Raw genomic sequence first — 13490 nt, 5'->3', positions numbered from 1 at the left:
TTAGGAGATGGAGCTCTTGGCCGGTTATGGCAAGGCTTAGTGTGAATAACATGGGTTTAGGATGTGCTATGACTGGGGATGTGTGTGGGTTAGCATTACTATGCCTTGGGTTAGCATGGCTCTGTCTTGGGTTAGCATAACTATGCCTTGGGTTAGCATGACTATGCCTTGGGTTAGCATGGCTCTGTCTTGGGTTAGCATGGCTCTGTCTTAGAACATAAGAACATAAGAACTATACAAACGAGAGGAGGCCATTCGGCCCATCGAGCTCGCTTGGGGAGAACTTAACTAATAGCTCAGAGTTGTTAAAATCTTATCTAGCTCTGATTTAAAGGAACCCAAGGATTCAGCTTGCACTACGTTATCAGGAAGACTATTCCATACTCTGACTACACGCTGTGTAAAGAAGTGCTTCCTTAAATCCAGTTTGAAATGTTCTCCCGCTAATTTCCACCTATGGCCACGAGTTCTTGTATTTGAACTAATGCTGAAGTAACTATTCGGTTGAACAGCATCCAAACCTGTTAGAATCTTATAGACCTGGATCATGTCCCCCCTCAGTCTCCTTTGCTTGAGGCTGAACAGATTTAGCTCAAATAACCTTTCCTCGTATGACATTCCTCTAAGACCAGGAATCATTCTTGTGGCCCTACGCTGCACCTTTTCTAAGGCCGCTATGTCCTTTTTAAGATATGGTGACCAAACCTGTACACAATATTCTAGGTGAGGTCTCACCAAGGAATTGTATAATCTTAGCATTACCTCCCTTGACTTAAACTCCACACACCTGGAGATGTACCCCAACATCCTATTGGCCTTTTTTATTGCTTCCCCACACTGGCGAGAATGAGACATGGAAGCATCAACATACACACCAAGGTCTTTCTCATAATCAGCTACCTTTATTTCAGTAGGTCCCATAAAATACCTGTACTTTATATTTCTGCTCCCTACATGGAGTACCTTACATTTGTCTATGTTAAATTTCATCTGCCAGGTGTCAGCCCAGTCACTAATTAAATTAAGATCCCGCTGTAGCTGCTGAGCCGCTAGTTCAGTATCTGCTACACCACCCACCTTGGTGTCATCTGCAAATTTCACCAGTTTACTGTATATATTGGTGTCTATATCATTTATGTAAATTAGGAACAAAAGTGGTCCTAAAATTGAACCCTGCGGTACCCCACTATGAACGCAGGCCCACTGTGACATCGAGCCTCTTATAACTACTCGCTGCTTCCTATCCGTTAACCAGTTATCAATCCAAGTCGCTACAGTTCCTAAAATACCTGTCGCTTTGAGTTTAAGTGAGAGCCTCTTGTGGGGAACAACATCAAAAGCCTTTTGGAAATCTAAATAGATGACATCATAGGCCTTCTTATCATCAACTTCCTGAGTAGCTTCCTCAAAAAACTCCAACAGATTTGTTAAACAGGATCTACCTCTCCTAAATCCATGCTGGCTATCCCTCAAAATGTTATTTGAGTCCAGGTAATCTACCATTTTCTCTTTGATTATAGCCTCCATAACTTTACCAGTTATACAAGTTAGACTGATTGGCCTATAGTTTGACAAATTACTTCTATCCCCTTTTTTGAAAATGGGCGTTATGTTGGCATGCTTCCAATCAGAAGGTACCACACCTTCAGATAAGGATTTTTGAAACAGTAATGTTAAGGGTCGGCAAATAATATCCCTCATCTCTTTTAACACTATAGGTAAGATGCCATCAGGGCCCTGTGATTTATTTATTTTGAGCTTAGCTAGGCTTTGCAAAACATCAGCTTCAGTTATATATATATTAGTTATAGACGATGTTGAATTAGTAATAAGAACTGGTAAGTTACTAGTGTCCTCGACAGTGAATACCCGTGCAAAACTATCATTGAACTCATTTACTATGTCAATGTCGTTTTCAATTATAAGACCCTTACTATCCTGCAGATTAGTAATTTCAGCTTTTAGAGCTCTTTTAGAGTTAAAATACTGGAAGAAACTTTTAACGTCATCCTTAGCCTCCAATGCGATCTTCCTTTCGACATTCCTTTTAGCTCGTCTAATGTCATTTTTTAATTCAGCCTGTAGATTTAGATACTCTTGCTTTATTATGTCATCATCAGTTATTTTCCATCTCTGGAACAAAGCCCTTTTCCTCCTTACTTTATACTTTATGTCCCTATTAAACCACCTAGGTTGCAATTTCCTAGATTTATTCTTGCTAGAAACAGGTATGAAGTCCTCTTGTACTTGCAATAATGTGCTTTTAAAAAATTCCCATGTCTCTTCAACAGTTTTGTTATTTAACTCCATCCAGTTCACGGTTTCTAGTTTTAATCTCATACAATTGAAGTTAGCCTTCCTAACATTATATATTTTTGATTTGGACTTTGCTCTTCGGGCACTAAACTTAACCTCAAATTTAACCATGTTATGATCGCTACTGTCAAGTGGTTCTAAAACATCTAATTTACCAATCCTGTCCTGGTTATTAGACAAAACAAGATCAAGAATGGCATCTCCCCTGGTAGGGGTGTTAACAAACTGAGTAAAAAAACAATCCTGTACTAATTCCACCATCTCAAGTTCATTTTCAGAAGAGCCAGCAACAATGTCCCACTGTATCCCCGGTAGATTAAAATCACCCATAACTACCACATCATTTTTATTGCTCATAATCCTAATATCACTGTATAACAATCTGCTTTCCTCAGCAGCTACATTGGGTGCTCTGTAACAAACACCGACAATTAGGCTATTTGAGTTTGTAGCATCTAATTTTACCCATATAGCTTCCGTACTTTTACTTATATCAGTAAGCTCCCTTGCCTGCAAGATTTCCTTTACATATACTGCAACACCACCTCCCTTCTTACCTATACGGTCTTTACGGAACAATGTGTAACCATCCATATTATATTCTTGTCCATCCTTATCACTCAACCACGTTTCAGTTATTGCTATAATATCATAAGAGTCCGATGAGATAAGAGCCTCTAAATCATGAATTTTATTCCTAATACTCCTGGCGTTTAAATACAGACAACAAAGGGTAGGCTTATTACAGTGCCTACTTATAATATGATTTTTTTGGGCTTTCCGTTTCCCCCCAGTTACATACTTAACTAACCTCCCTGCCCCCCCAGTCCCTAGTTTAAACATTCCTCAACTACTCTACAAATACGCCTTCCCAGTACACTGGTTCCCCTCCGGTTCAGATGCAACCCATCCGGCTTGAACAGGTCCCACCTGTTCCAGAAGGTCCTCCAGTGCCCCATAAACCTAAACCCCTCTTTCCTACACCATCCTTTTAGCCACGCATTTAATCTCCTTATCTCAGCTAACTTAGCCTCACTTGCGCGTGGCACGGGGAGTATTTCGGAAAATACCACCATGGACGTTCTGCTTCTAAGCTTATTGGCGACTTCTATAAATTTATCCTGCAGAACAGCCCTTCTACCCTTGCCTATGTCGTTGGTGCCAACATGCACCACGACAACTGGATCCACCCCAGCTGGGGCCAAAAGCTTGTCCACACGATCTGGAAGGTCTCCTACCTGGGCACCAGGCAGGCAAGACACCGTACGGGACCCTCTATCACGCGTGCACACATAACTGTCTACTCCCCTAATAATTGAATCCCCCACTACCACAACCTCCCTCTTTCTGGGGGGAGGGGGCTCCTCAGTGCCCAAGGGCCCACCTGCTTCCCCAGTCCCTTCCGGCTCTAAAGCTGGAAGCACCTGAAACCTGTTAGACACAGACACCTCAGGTGATGCCGCCTCTGTAACGTGTGTACGCCTTTTCCTGCGTCTACGACCTACGGTCACCCAGCTCTCTCGACCTCTCTGCTCTTCATTCTCCCTCCCCCCCGTTAGTGGCGTACACACCGTCTCCCTAAACGGCGTATCAACTAGCTCATCTAACTCACTGTTGCATTGGATGCGAGCCAGTTGCTCCTCAAGGTCGCGAACCTTGACCATGAGTGAGTCCACTAGCTTACATCGCTCGCAGATGAAGTCCGACTGGACACTAACGTCCAGAAGGGCAAACATCTTGCAAACGCAACACTGAGCTGGCCCCATAATTAACTAACTCACTATGACCCCGTACTCCCAGCCCAGTAAATTTATATAGTGTATTTAACTATAAAGATTAATTTGCGTAACAATAAATGCAGTAACGTGCGGAGTACACTAAAATAAGTTATTACTTGTGTTAAAACGGAACTTAATTATTATTTTATTAAAAATTTTAAACCTGATAAACTTACTACTACTTACCAGAAGAACTTCTGCCTGAACCAAGTATGAACTAAAAACAAGGCGAAATCGAAGTTGCTCTTGGGAGGTCGAAAAACCACAAAAACCCCCTCACAGCAGGCTACTGCCGGAGCGGGAAAAAAGTGGAAAATGTCCTCCCGGCCCCGACTGGCGACCGAGCAAAGCTCAGGAGCAACTGTCCTTTTCCGACGCTTGGTAGCGATACCGACGTTAGATGTTATTAGTTATAATCGCCCCGCGGGTGTTTGTTACGGAGTTTAAACGCGGACAGAAAAACGCCGCGCACGCGACACCCGCAGCTCTCTGTCGGTAATAATCGCGCTGTTGATTAACAGACAGGACAGACAAGCACTCACGCTGACCGAAATAAGAACAATAAATAGAAATAAACAGCCACCCACGTAAACAGGTAAAGCACACAAACACTCAAAACACTCCAAAAAAACAATCCCAAACAATCGCTGCAGCTCAACACCACTCTCTCGCAGCAATCCCAGCAATCCTCGCAGCAATCCCAGCAATCCCTGCGCCTCTGTTTGGAGAGCGACGGGTTAGCATGATTATGCCTTGGGTTAGCATGGCTCTGTCTTGGGTTAGCATGACTATGCCTTGGGTTAGCATGGCTCTGTCTTGGGTTAGCATGACTATGCCTTGGGTTAGCATGGCTCTGTCTTGGGTTAGCATGGCTCTGTCTTGGGTTAGCATGGCTCTGTCTTGGGTTAGCATGATTATGCCTTGGGTTAGCATGGCTCTGTCTTGGGTTAGCATGACTATGCCTTGGGTTAGCATGGCTCTGTCTTGGGTTAGCATGACTATGCCTTGGGTTAGCATGGCTCTGTCTTGGGTTAGCATGACTATGCCTTGGGTTAGCATGGCTCTGTCTTGGGTTAGCATGACTATGCCTTGGGTTAGCATGGCTCTGTCTTGGGTTAGCATGACTATGCCTTGGGTTAGCATGGCTCTGTCTTGGGTTAGCATGACTATGCCTTGGGTTAGCATGGCTCTGTCTTGGGTTAGCATGACTATGCCTTGGGTTAGCATGGCTCTGTCTTGGGTTAGCATGGCTCTGTCTTGAGTTAGCATGACTAAGCCTTGGGTTAGCATAACTATGCCTTGGGTTAGCATGGCTGCCACCTGTCCCAGTTTTCCCGGGATTATTCTCTTTTTTGAGCAACTGTCCTGGAAACTTTATATTCTTTTCCAGGGCCCGAACTGTCCTGTTTATTTTTTATTTTTTTGTACATTTTTGTACACACGTTTTCGTAGTTTCAAATAAAACCTCACTTGGTTTCCATTTACCACTATTCTTTTTTCTTCCTGGTTATGTTTATATATCCAGTCCTGTGTCCGTAAACGGTCAAAAACAGGTAAAACACAGCGAAGATTGGCCAAGTTTATACTTTTATTTGATTGGTAGCAGAAATACGAAGCTTACCTTATTACCTAGCATGTGGATGCGCTGGCGGTCTGCCATGAGCATTCACATCCATGACCTCACCGTAACTTATATTGCTAGCTAGAGGTAACATTAGTTAAAAAAACTTTATAGTTATTTGGTCAGTTTCATGAAATGGGCGAGTGATGGGCGAGGAGGACGATTAAACAATATCGGACGAGCCACTGGCATCAATGAAAAAGTGATTTACAATGTACAACTGAATACCTTTCTGAATGGATGAAGCACCACCAGATACTTGGGAGATATTGCACAAAGCAATATCTTAAGCCAAACGTAAGAAAATTTGAAAACTGTCCAATAGGAGGAGAGATTAGCGACATTCCATTTGGACAATCCTTATGTATGGCTTAAGTTATTTGGCTAAAGAATAAAGTCTGCATTGTGGAATACTTCTCCTGTTTTGTGCCCAGCCAAAATTTCAGTTAAATATGCATTTAACAGGCAGTGCTGGAAATTCGTGCAAAAACAAAGTAGCACCAGAGCTTTGCATTAAAAAAATATTCAAAATTGAAAAAAAATTACATTATTATGCTTGGGGTTTAAAGCATTCATTGAAAGACAGCAGGGACTTCAGCAGGCAGCAAAAAGATAGAAAATACACACGGAAAAGAGGTGAGAAATGTCAGTGTCGGGTTGTCCAAATTCATTAAGTTAAAAGGTTGTTTATTATTTATTATAATGTGTATAATAATGTTTTCATTGTTAAAGGGTGTATACTTTCAGACATATCAGGGTTAGGTTTAATAATAGATTATAATTAGTCAATATATATTTACTCATTAAAGCAAAAAATCTGTATTTAACGTAGAACGGGACAGCAGCAGACAAAGGAGTCCAGAGTGAGTGTTGCTGCATCTGCGTCAGGACCAATATAGGCAAGAGAGGCAAAAGAGATTCCTACCTCTATTAACATAAAGTATTCACAAAAATGTCTGAGTGCCCTGGGTTTTCACAAATCAAAGGCGGCGACCCTAGTCTTGGCTCAGCATGCCTATGCCTTGGGTTAGCATGGCAATGACATGCGTAACATAGTTACTGTACGTCTTGAGTTAGCATGGCTATGCCCTGAGGTAGCTGGGCTGTGCCTTTGCTTAGCACTGCTCTGCCTTGGGTCAGCATGCCTATGCCTTGGGTCAGCATGCCTATGCCTTGGGTTAGTACGACAATGGCATAAGTAGCATAGCTGTGGTATGGGTTAGCATGGCTATGCCTTAGGTCAGCATTGCAATGATATAGGTTAGCATGGCATTATTTTGCCTCTAATTCATTTCACACCTGGTTTCATTTATTCATTATAACCTCCAGCATGTCTGGGACCCTCTCTACTCTATTCCAAGGTCTGCACACGTTTTCCATCTTGCTGTAAGAAATCTGAATGTCAGGCCCCACCCACATCAGTGCTAACGGGCCCCGATGCTTCATGGCACCCCTGCACCTCAGCTCACTTTCCACCCACTCATCCGCTCCCCAGATGAGCCAGATCAATCCTCAACTCACGGAAGCCACCCCTGTCGCCATCCGGGCTTGGCGAGCGGCCACGAGTGAATCCACAGCTTGCGGAGTGAGGAACACAGGTAGGGAAGCCCTCACGGCAGGGCGAGCCCGAATCTGCTTAGAAAAACACAAAGACAGGACGCCACCTGCATCTCATCATCAATTTAACACACCAGCGTCACTCTAACAGACCCAGAAGAAGGAGAAGCTACCCTGATATCACGATAGTACATGTGCTGTTTCATTTTAAAGACTCGATGGATAGGATAGGGGAATATAAATAATTTTTCAGGTAAGTACATATTCAGGCTGGCTGGGTCATGTCCCCTATCTCACTTTCGGTCAGGTGGAACGATTGGAAGTCATAAAGTAGAGGGTATGTCTGGTTAATTGTCTTAAGAGGCAGTAAAAAGAATCCATGACATACTGAAAAACAACCGCTGTCAGGTATTTCAGCTTTGCGTTTCCTCTTTATTTCCTCTTTATTTCTGGACTTTTATCAAGTCCATAAATATTGCTAACATCAACTAGAAAATTAATAACAAGGCTGCCATTTCCATGACGGGAGCATTAACAGCTAAGGTTTTGACCTCCTGGTGGCTTTTGATTAGTTAAAAAAAAATCACCCAGCGTTCTGGAAGGTCTTACCCATAGCCAAGATGCAGTCCTCACTGAATGAAACATCATCGATGGCCACAATCTCTGTGAGCGGACAGGAGTCATAGAGCTCCCCCTGCAGGATCACCTGGGAATACGAGAAAAAAATCAAACAGGTGCTGGTTAGAATCGGAGTTTTATATCAGACTGAAATATATTTCCTTTAGCTAAAAGCATCCCCAAATCTGTTTCTATATTCAAGCCATGACTGTTATAAACTGAAAAACAAGTTTTGAAATGATGAATATGAATTAATACTAAAGATGATATGAGATGTGAATATACAATATAAACTGAGTTTGTCTGAAGACGGGGGGATGTAAATAAAACAATGAAAACAGTCAATTACTGAATAATAATAATAATTATTATTATTATTACTTTTTGTCACTTATCGTTTTTTGTTAATGTTTGTGATATTATTGTTGTAATAAATATCAACTTCATTTGCCAATTGGAAATTGCTGATCCAGCATTATATTTACAGTGCTGACTGTGTTGACTGTGCTGACTGTGCTGACTGTGTTGACTGTGCTGACTGTGTTGACTGTGCTGATTGTGTGGACTGTGCTGACTGTGTGGACTGCCTCTAGTCTCATTGTGACCCTGTAATGGATAAGTGGATATGGAAGGTGGAACTAATTCTACTTAATGTTAAGCTGTTACAGATGGTTAAGCCTGGTTTCAGAAGCAAAATTGTTATGAATATGTAGCAGAATTAAAGAGCTTATTGCTAAATAGTCTTAAGAACAAAGAACATGTTCAGCAGGAGTTTGGTTAAAAGTTACGAGGGGGATGTTTTAATGTCATCGTCACCGCGAGTCCAACAGAAGAATGAGGCCCCTTTCAAGTACAAACTGTTGCCTGCTGATCTGTTAAGCCAGGGAGGAGTGTGTGTGTGTCTGTGTGTGTGTGTCTGAGTGTGTGTGTGTCTGTGTGTGTGTGTCAGAGTGTGTGGGTGTCTGAATGACTCGGGTAGCGGATCACTGTGCCGAAATTCTTGCCAGACACCTTTTAAAAAGTCAGTTGGATGTCTGCCCTTGGAAACATTTATCACAGAAAGCAGGAAGCCTCTGCTAAATCCCTGTATGCAGTGGATGAGCAAAGCGTGTCGTTCTGTATGGCATGAACTGGTAGGGAGTCCCAAACTCAGGATCTAAGCCTCTACAGTGGACTAAACCAATCTTGAATCTTGGGACACACACACACAAATGCGTGAGGGTGTATGGACATATTCTTTGAAGCAACAGACTTTGAGGTTCTTCCCACCATACCGGTAAAGCGTTCTATTCTACCGGGGGGCCACTCGTGCTACCAGAAAGTTCTCACCACTCACTCTCTCTCCAGCTTTTGATCCAAACGGAGTGTCATTAATGAATTGCAGTCATCATGGCGACAGACGATGAAAGGGATCTCCCCCTCGGGCCAGACCCATGAACGTATAAATCGGAATATATAAATCAAACTTCACGTATCAGTCTCGCCTTGATGTGGCGGGAAGCAGAGGGAGACTGTCAGATATTTGGGGAGGCGTGAGAGGTGGGATTCAGGTGGTGGTGGGGGGGGGGGGGGCAGACCACATGTTTGGAGAGGAGAGCAGATGGCAGTGGATGAGGAGGAGGAGGAGAAGGAGGAGGAAGGCAGTCTCTAGCGATACACATGGACTCAAGCCGAAACTTCTAGAAATGGGGTCTAGAAATGGTAACGGAAAAATCCACAGAAACCCACAGCACTGTTGACCCAGATGGTCCGTCAAGGATGTCGACACTAGGGCTCCCTTCACCTCGCCTTGGCTGTGTGGGCTGCCTCTGGTCTCACTAGCAGTGACACCATGAAACACCACTACTGACGGGATGGGCGTCCCCACCTGGAAACTGCTGTCACTGCTGAGTAGGAGCACCGTGCGTTGCCAAGGGACCTTGGAAGGGTCCGTCCGGGGTTCCACCAGGGATTCGGATCTCAACCACACTTGGTGGGGTGGGCTGGACCCGGGAATTTGGGTGAGGACCCGCAGAACCCCGTCCACCCTCCCGAAGTAGTGGTAGAAGGTTACCTGTGGTCCAGGAAAACAGCAATGAGATCCGGTCGAGGGCCTGGGCAACTGCATATTGTATCACGGCTATTTTACATATTAATAGGAAATAGTGACCACGTTTTTTAAGTCACCACACTAGCATTATGGAGGACATAACTATAACATAACATACTATAAATAAATAAATGTACAAATTAATCATGAAATATATAAATAAATACACATATAAATAAATTTAGATATAATATAGAAGGTTTGGATATTAGGACTCTATAATAAGGTCTAGATAAGAAATGACAAAGCAATTTGACATGCAAAGTGTACAGTACGGTACTGTTTGATGAGAAATGGATTATATAGTTTTTATGTTATGGTTCAGGTCAACAGACTACTATGGTTTGATGTTAGAGGTGCCTCAGTGTAATTCTGCCCCTAACTCTCGCAAATGTGAAGGGGGGGGGTTACTGTAATCCGTCTTCTCTGTTTTAACTGCTTCAGAACCGTATAGTGCATTGAGGGTGAAAAATGAGTGTTGCAAATAAAATGTATTATTATCATTATTATGACTATTATTATTGTTATTATTATTATTATTGTTGTTGTTGTTGTTGTTATAATTATCATCATTATTATTAGTTCCCCCTCACCTGACAGGCGCTAGTCGGGAGAAAAACTGCGCTTCTTAAATCGGCACGAGGTCGTACCCCGCTCTGACGGGACAGGAAGAGGAAATGACCTGGCAGGAAAGGGCGGGAAAACGTTAAAAACACGAGGTCACACGAGAAGCGTTCTGTGAATACCCACTAGTGGATTATCAGCAAGGTCTTAATAGGCAAATTATGTTCACGTTTTTGGTACATTTGTGCTGTTGTGGGCCTGGTGGACTTTATTTGGAATTTGAAATATCTCAGGTCAACAATAACATAAGAATTAAATAATTATTTATTATAAAAATAAATAAATATATGTATAAGTAATTGTGCTGTTTTACCTAAAATTGAGTCCACAGACATGAACATAATGGTTCAGTTAATCATTTAAAAAGGAATCCTCATCATATACATTATACACAAATCTAAAAATTCATCCTACCTATCTTATCTGACCCTTTGTGTGATTTATAATAGTTCAGTTCTCATTTCAAATTTAAAACCTGTATTTCCGCAGTGGCTGCTTGTGATACTGTGAACATGCTAAATGAATGTGGAATCAGACCGTGGCTGTACCCATCGGCAGTACCTGTGCGCTGCCCCTTGTGGTCATAGGCAGGTCCTACGTCGTTCAGCCCTGAGCTTTGGTTCCAGGTGGCGGGGGCATCAGCCCCGTGGGACATGGAACAGAGCCCAGCCTCAAAGTCACACCCTGCTGACCCGGAGCCTGTAAGGGGTGACAGAGAAAGAGTCAAACCAGGGACCAGCGAATGGATGAGGAATGAGCCGCTGAAGAATTCCCAGCATGCCTTTGTCAGTCAGGGAGCCACCTGTGAGTGTTTTTACATCTCATCCATCATACAAATTGACATTGTATAGATCGGCATTGTTAGCAGCTTGGCGTGTTTCTATGATCGTACGCTGCATATTAACAATTCCTGTTTCTAATTTGTTGTGGCAGCATGCCGCCACTCTCTGTCTTTCTCTTACATTCTGCTTTCCGGGACTTTTGATCTGTAAACCCCACCTGTTCCGCGCTTGCTGCTCGCTGGTGCCGTTTATAAGCACTTGATCTGGGTTATGCTACACTGATCTGCCAGATGAGTATCACCTGAGGTAATATCTATAGCTGGGCATCCAGCTGCTTAATCTTTGTCCAATCAGCTCTCACGATTTCAAATCACAATCACTTCTATTATATTCTAGTTGTGTTTAATTTTAGTTGCATAGTTATATATTTCATTTTAGCAAAACTCTTATTTTTATTATACTTATTATTTTATTAAGGGCGTATGCAGCATATAGGACAATTCAAGATGTCACGTCATTGCAGTCACAAGAATTTAAAAAACAACAGCACCAAACAAACATATCTTGTACAGTTGTTTTATGTACAGTTTGCTTTTATTTAATGTACTGCACTGCTGAGAGGAAACACATGACCCAAGACTTTCATTCACTAGTTCACTAGTACTAGTAATGTGACAGTAAAAGTGATTTGATTGATTTAATGTGATTTGATCTAAGTACAATAGTATAACAGACTGAAGCTGTTTGAAGACGAGCCCCCAAACGGGGTGTTTTCCAGAAACGTGTTCTAGATCGGTACGGTACCATCAGTGGGGCCAAACTGGAGATTTTTCCAGATGCCCTTTTTGGGCTCCTTAAGCATGGCTCTGCTGTTTAAAACACTGCACTGGTGACACTGATATCTCTACACTGTGATTTATGGTGATGTTCAGATATGAGAACTGCACCACACACACTAACACACACAGGATTATAATTATATCTTTGTGGGGACTCTCCATTCATTTCTATGGGGAAAACGCTAATCCCAACATGACGACCTTAAGCCCTACCCAGCCCTAACCTTAACCATAGGTAACCAAACAAAATATTTTTACTTTTTTGATTTCATTCATAGATCTTGAAAAATGGTCCCCACAACATAAAAAAAACTGGTTTTTATTACATTGTGGGGGCCATTTGGTCGCCACAATGTACTGTAAACCTAATTCACACACACACACACACACCTGTGTTTAACTGTTAAACCAGCACAAACCAGCAGGTGACAGACACACTTTTAGTGTGTATTTATACAGAGGCAGGACATACTTGTTTAACTGTCAGTCGCAAACATGTCAAACACAAAGACGTTCCGCCATCACTCACAGCCCGATCCATCATCGGCGTTCCGGTACGGCTCTGGGATTTCACACGCAGCCTCATGGGGAACACAGACCCCTCCTGGACACTCCGTCTCCCCCGGGCCGCAGCGCCGCTCCGTCGCCACGGTTACCAGGAAGCACAGTGCGCAGAAGGAGCGGGATCCGAGCCCCATGGCACTGACGTCCGGCCCCCGCCTCAAGCCTGGGACAGCAATAAAAAAGGCACACACATGTACAACAAAGGACAAAAAAATTCTGAATATCCCCTCAGCCGACCAGAAAAATAAGCATCTCTCAGTCTGGATCAGTGTGTAACATAAAGCATACTGTTTAGCCCAAACAGCAGCACAATAAAACATTTACAGCTCATACTTATCAACATTTCCTGCGTGTTCACAGGACTCACTGGCAGACTGTGGGGGTCAAAGGTCAACAGGCGCACGAACAATCAGCTTGACTTTGGACGGAGATAAAGGTCCATAAAAAATGTGGGAATCCGTCTGAGGAACTTGTAGCGTGGGGTGCCACCTGGCTTTCGTAACGGGAATTACGTGCTTACGTTGAGTTAAAGTTTGTGAACCCTGTAAAATACCCAGGATAAGTCTAAAAATGTCGTCCCATCTCAGCCATAAATGAATGCCGTCTCATTTAACAATAAGAAACATCTTCCATTCCTGTAGCTCTACCGAATAAATGGTTTAAACAATATCACTGATGGAAAAAGTATGTGAACGATTAGCT

At 42.9% G+C, this 13490-nt stretch overlaps 1 protein-coding gene across 2 annotated transcripts in view; it reads right to left on the bottom strand.

The window, feature by feature from the left end:
- Positions 1 to 13077, bottom strand: part of malrd1 (MAM and LDL receptor class A domain containing 1) — a 66682-nt gene extending 53605 nt beyond the window's left edge. The window contains exons 1-6 of one of the 2 annotated variants that reach the window (XM_023818198.2): positions 12754 to 13077; positions 11165 to 11302; positions 10573 to 10661; positions 9758 to 9943; positions 7882 to 7978; positions 7237 to 7350 (exon numbers count right to left, since the gene is read on the bottom strand). In XM_023818198.2, coding sequence (XP_023673966.2) covers positions 7237 to 7350; positions 7882 to 7978; positions 9758 to 9943; positions 10573 to 10661; positions 11165 to 11302; positions 12754 to 12922 — 793 coding nt within the window. In that variant the 5' untranslated portion in view covers positions 12923 to 13077. The remainder of the gene's footprint in view (positions 1 to 7236; positions 7351 to 7881; positions 7979 to 9757; positions 9944 to 10572; positions 10662 to 11164; positions 11303 to 12753) is intronic. The other variant, XM_023818199.2, reaches the window with a different exon arrangement.
- Between the last annotated feature and the right edge of the window lie 413 nt (positions 13078 to 13490).

Source organism: Paramormyrops kingsleyae, chromosome 4 (assembly GCF_048594095.1).
Source record: "Paramormyrops kingsleyae isolate MSU_618 chromosome 4, PKINGS_0.4, whole genome shotgun sequence".
NCBI lineage: Eukaryota > Metazoa > Chordata > Actinopteri > Osteoglossiformes > Mormyridae > Paramormyrops > Paramormyrops kingsleyae.
Note: the sequence above shows the minus strand (reverse complement) of the source record. Positions and strands in the feature narration are given on the sequence as shown.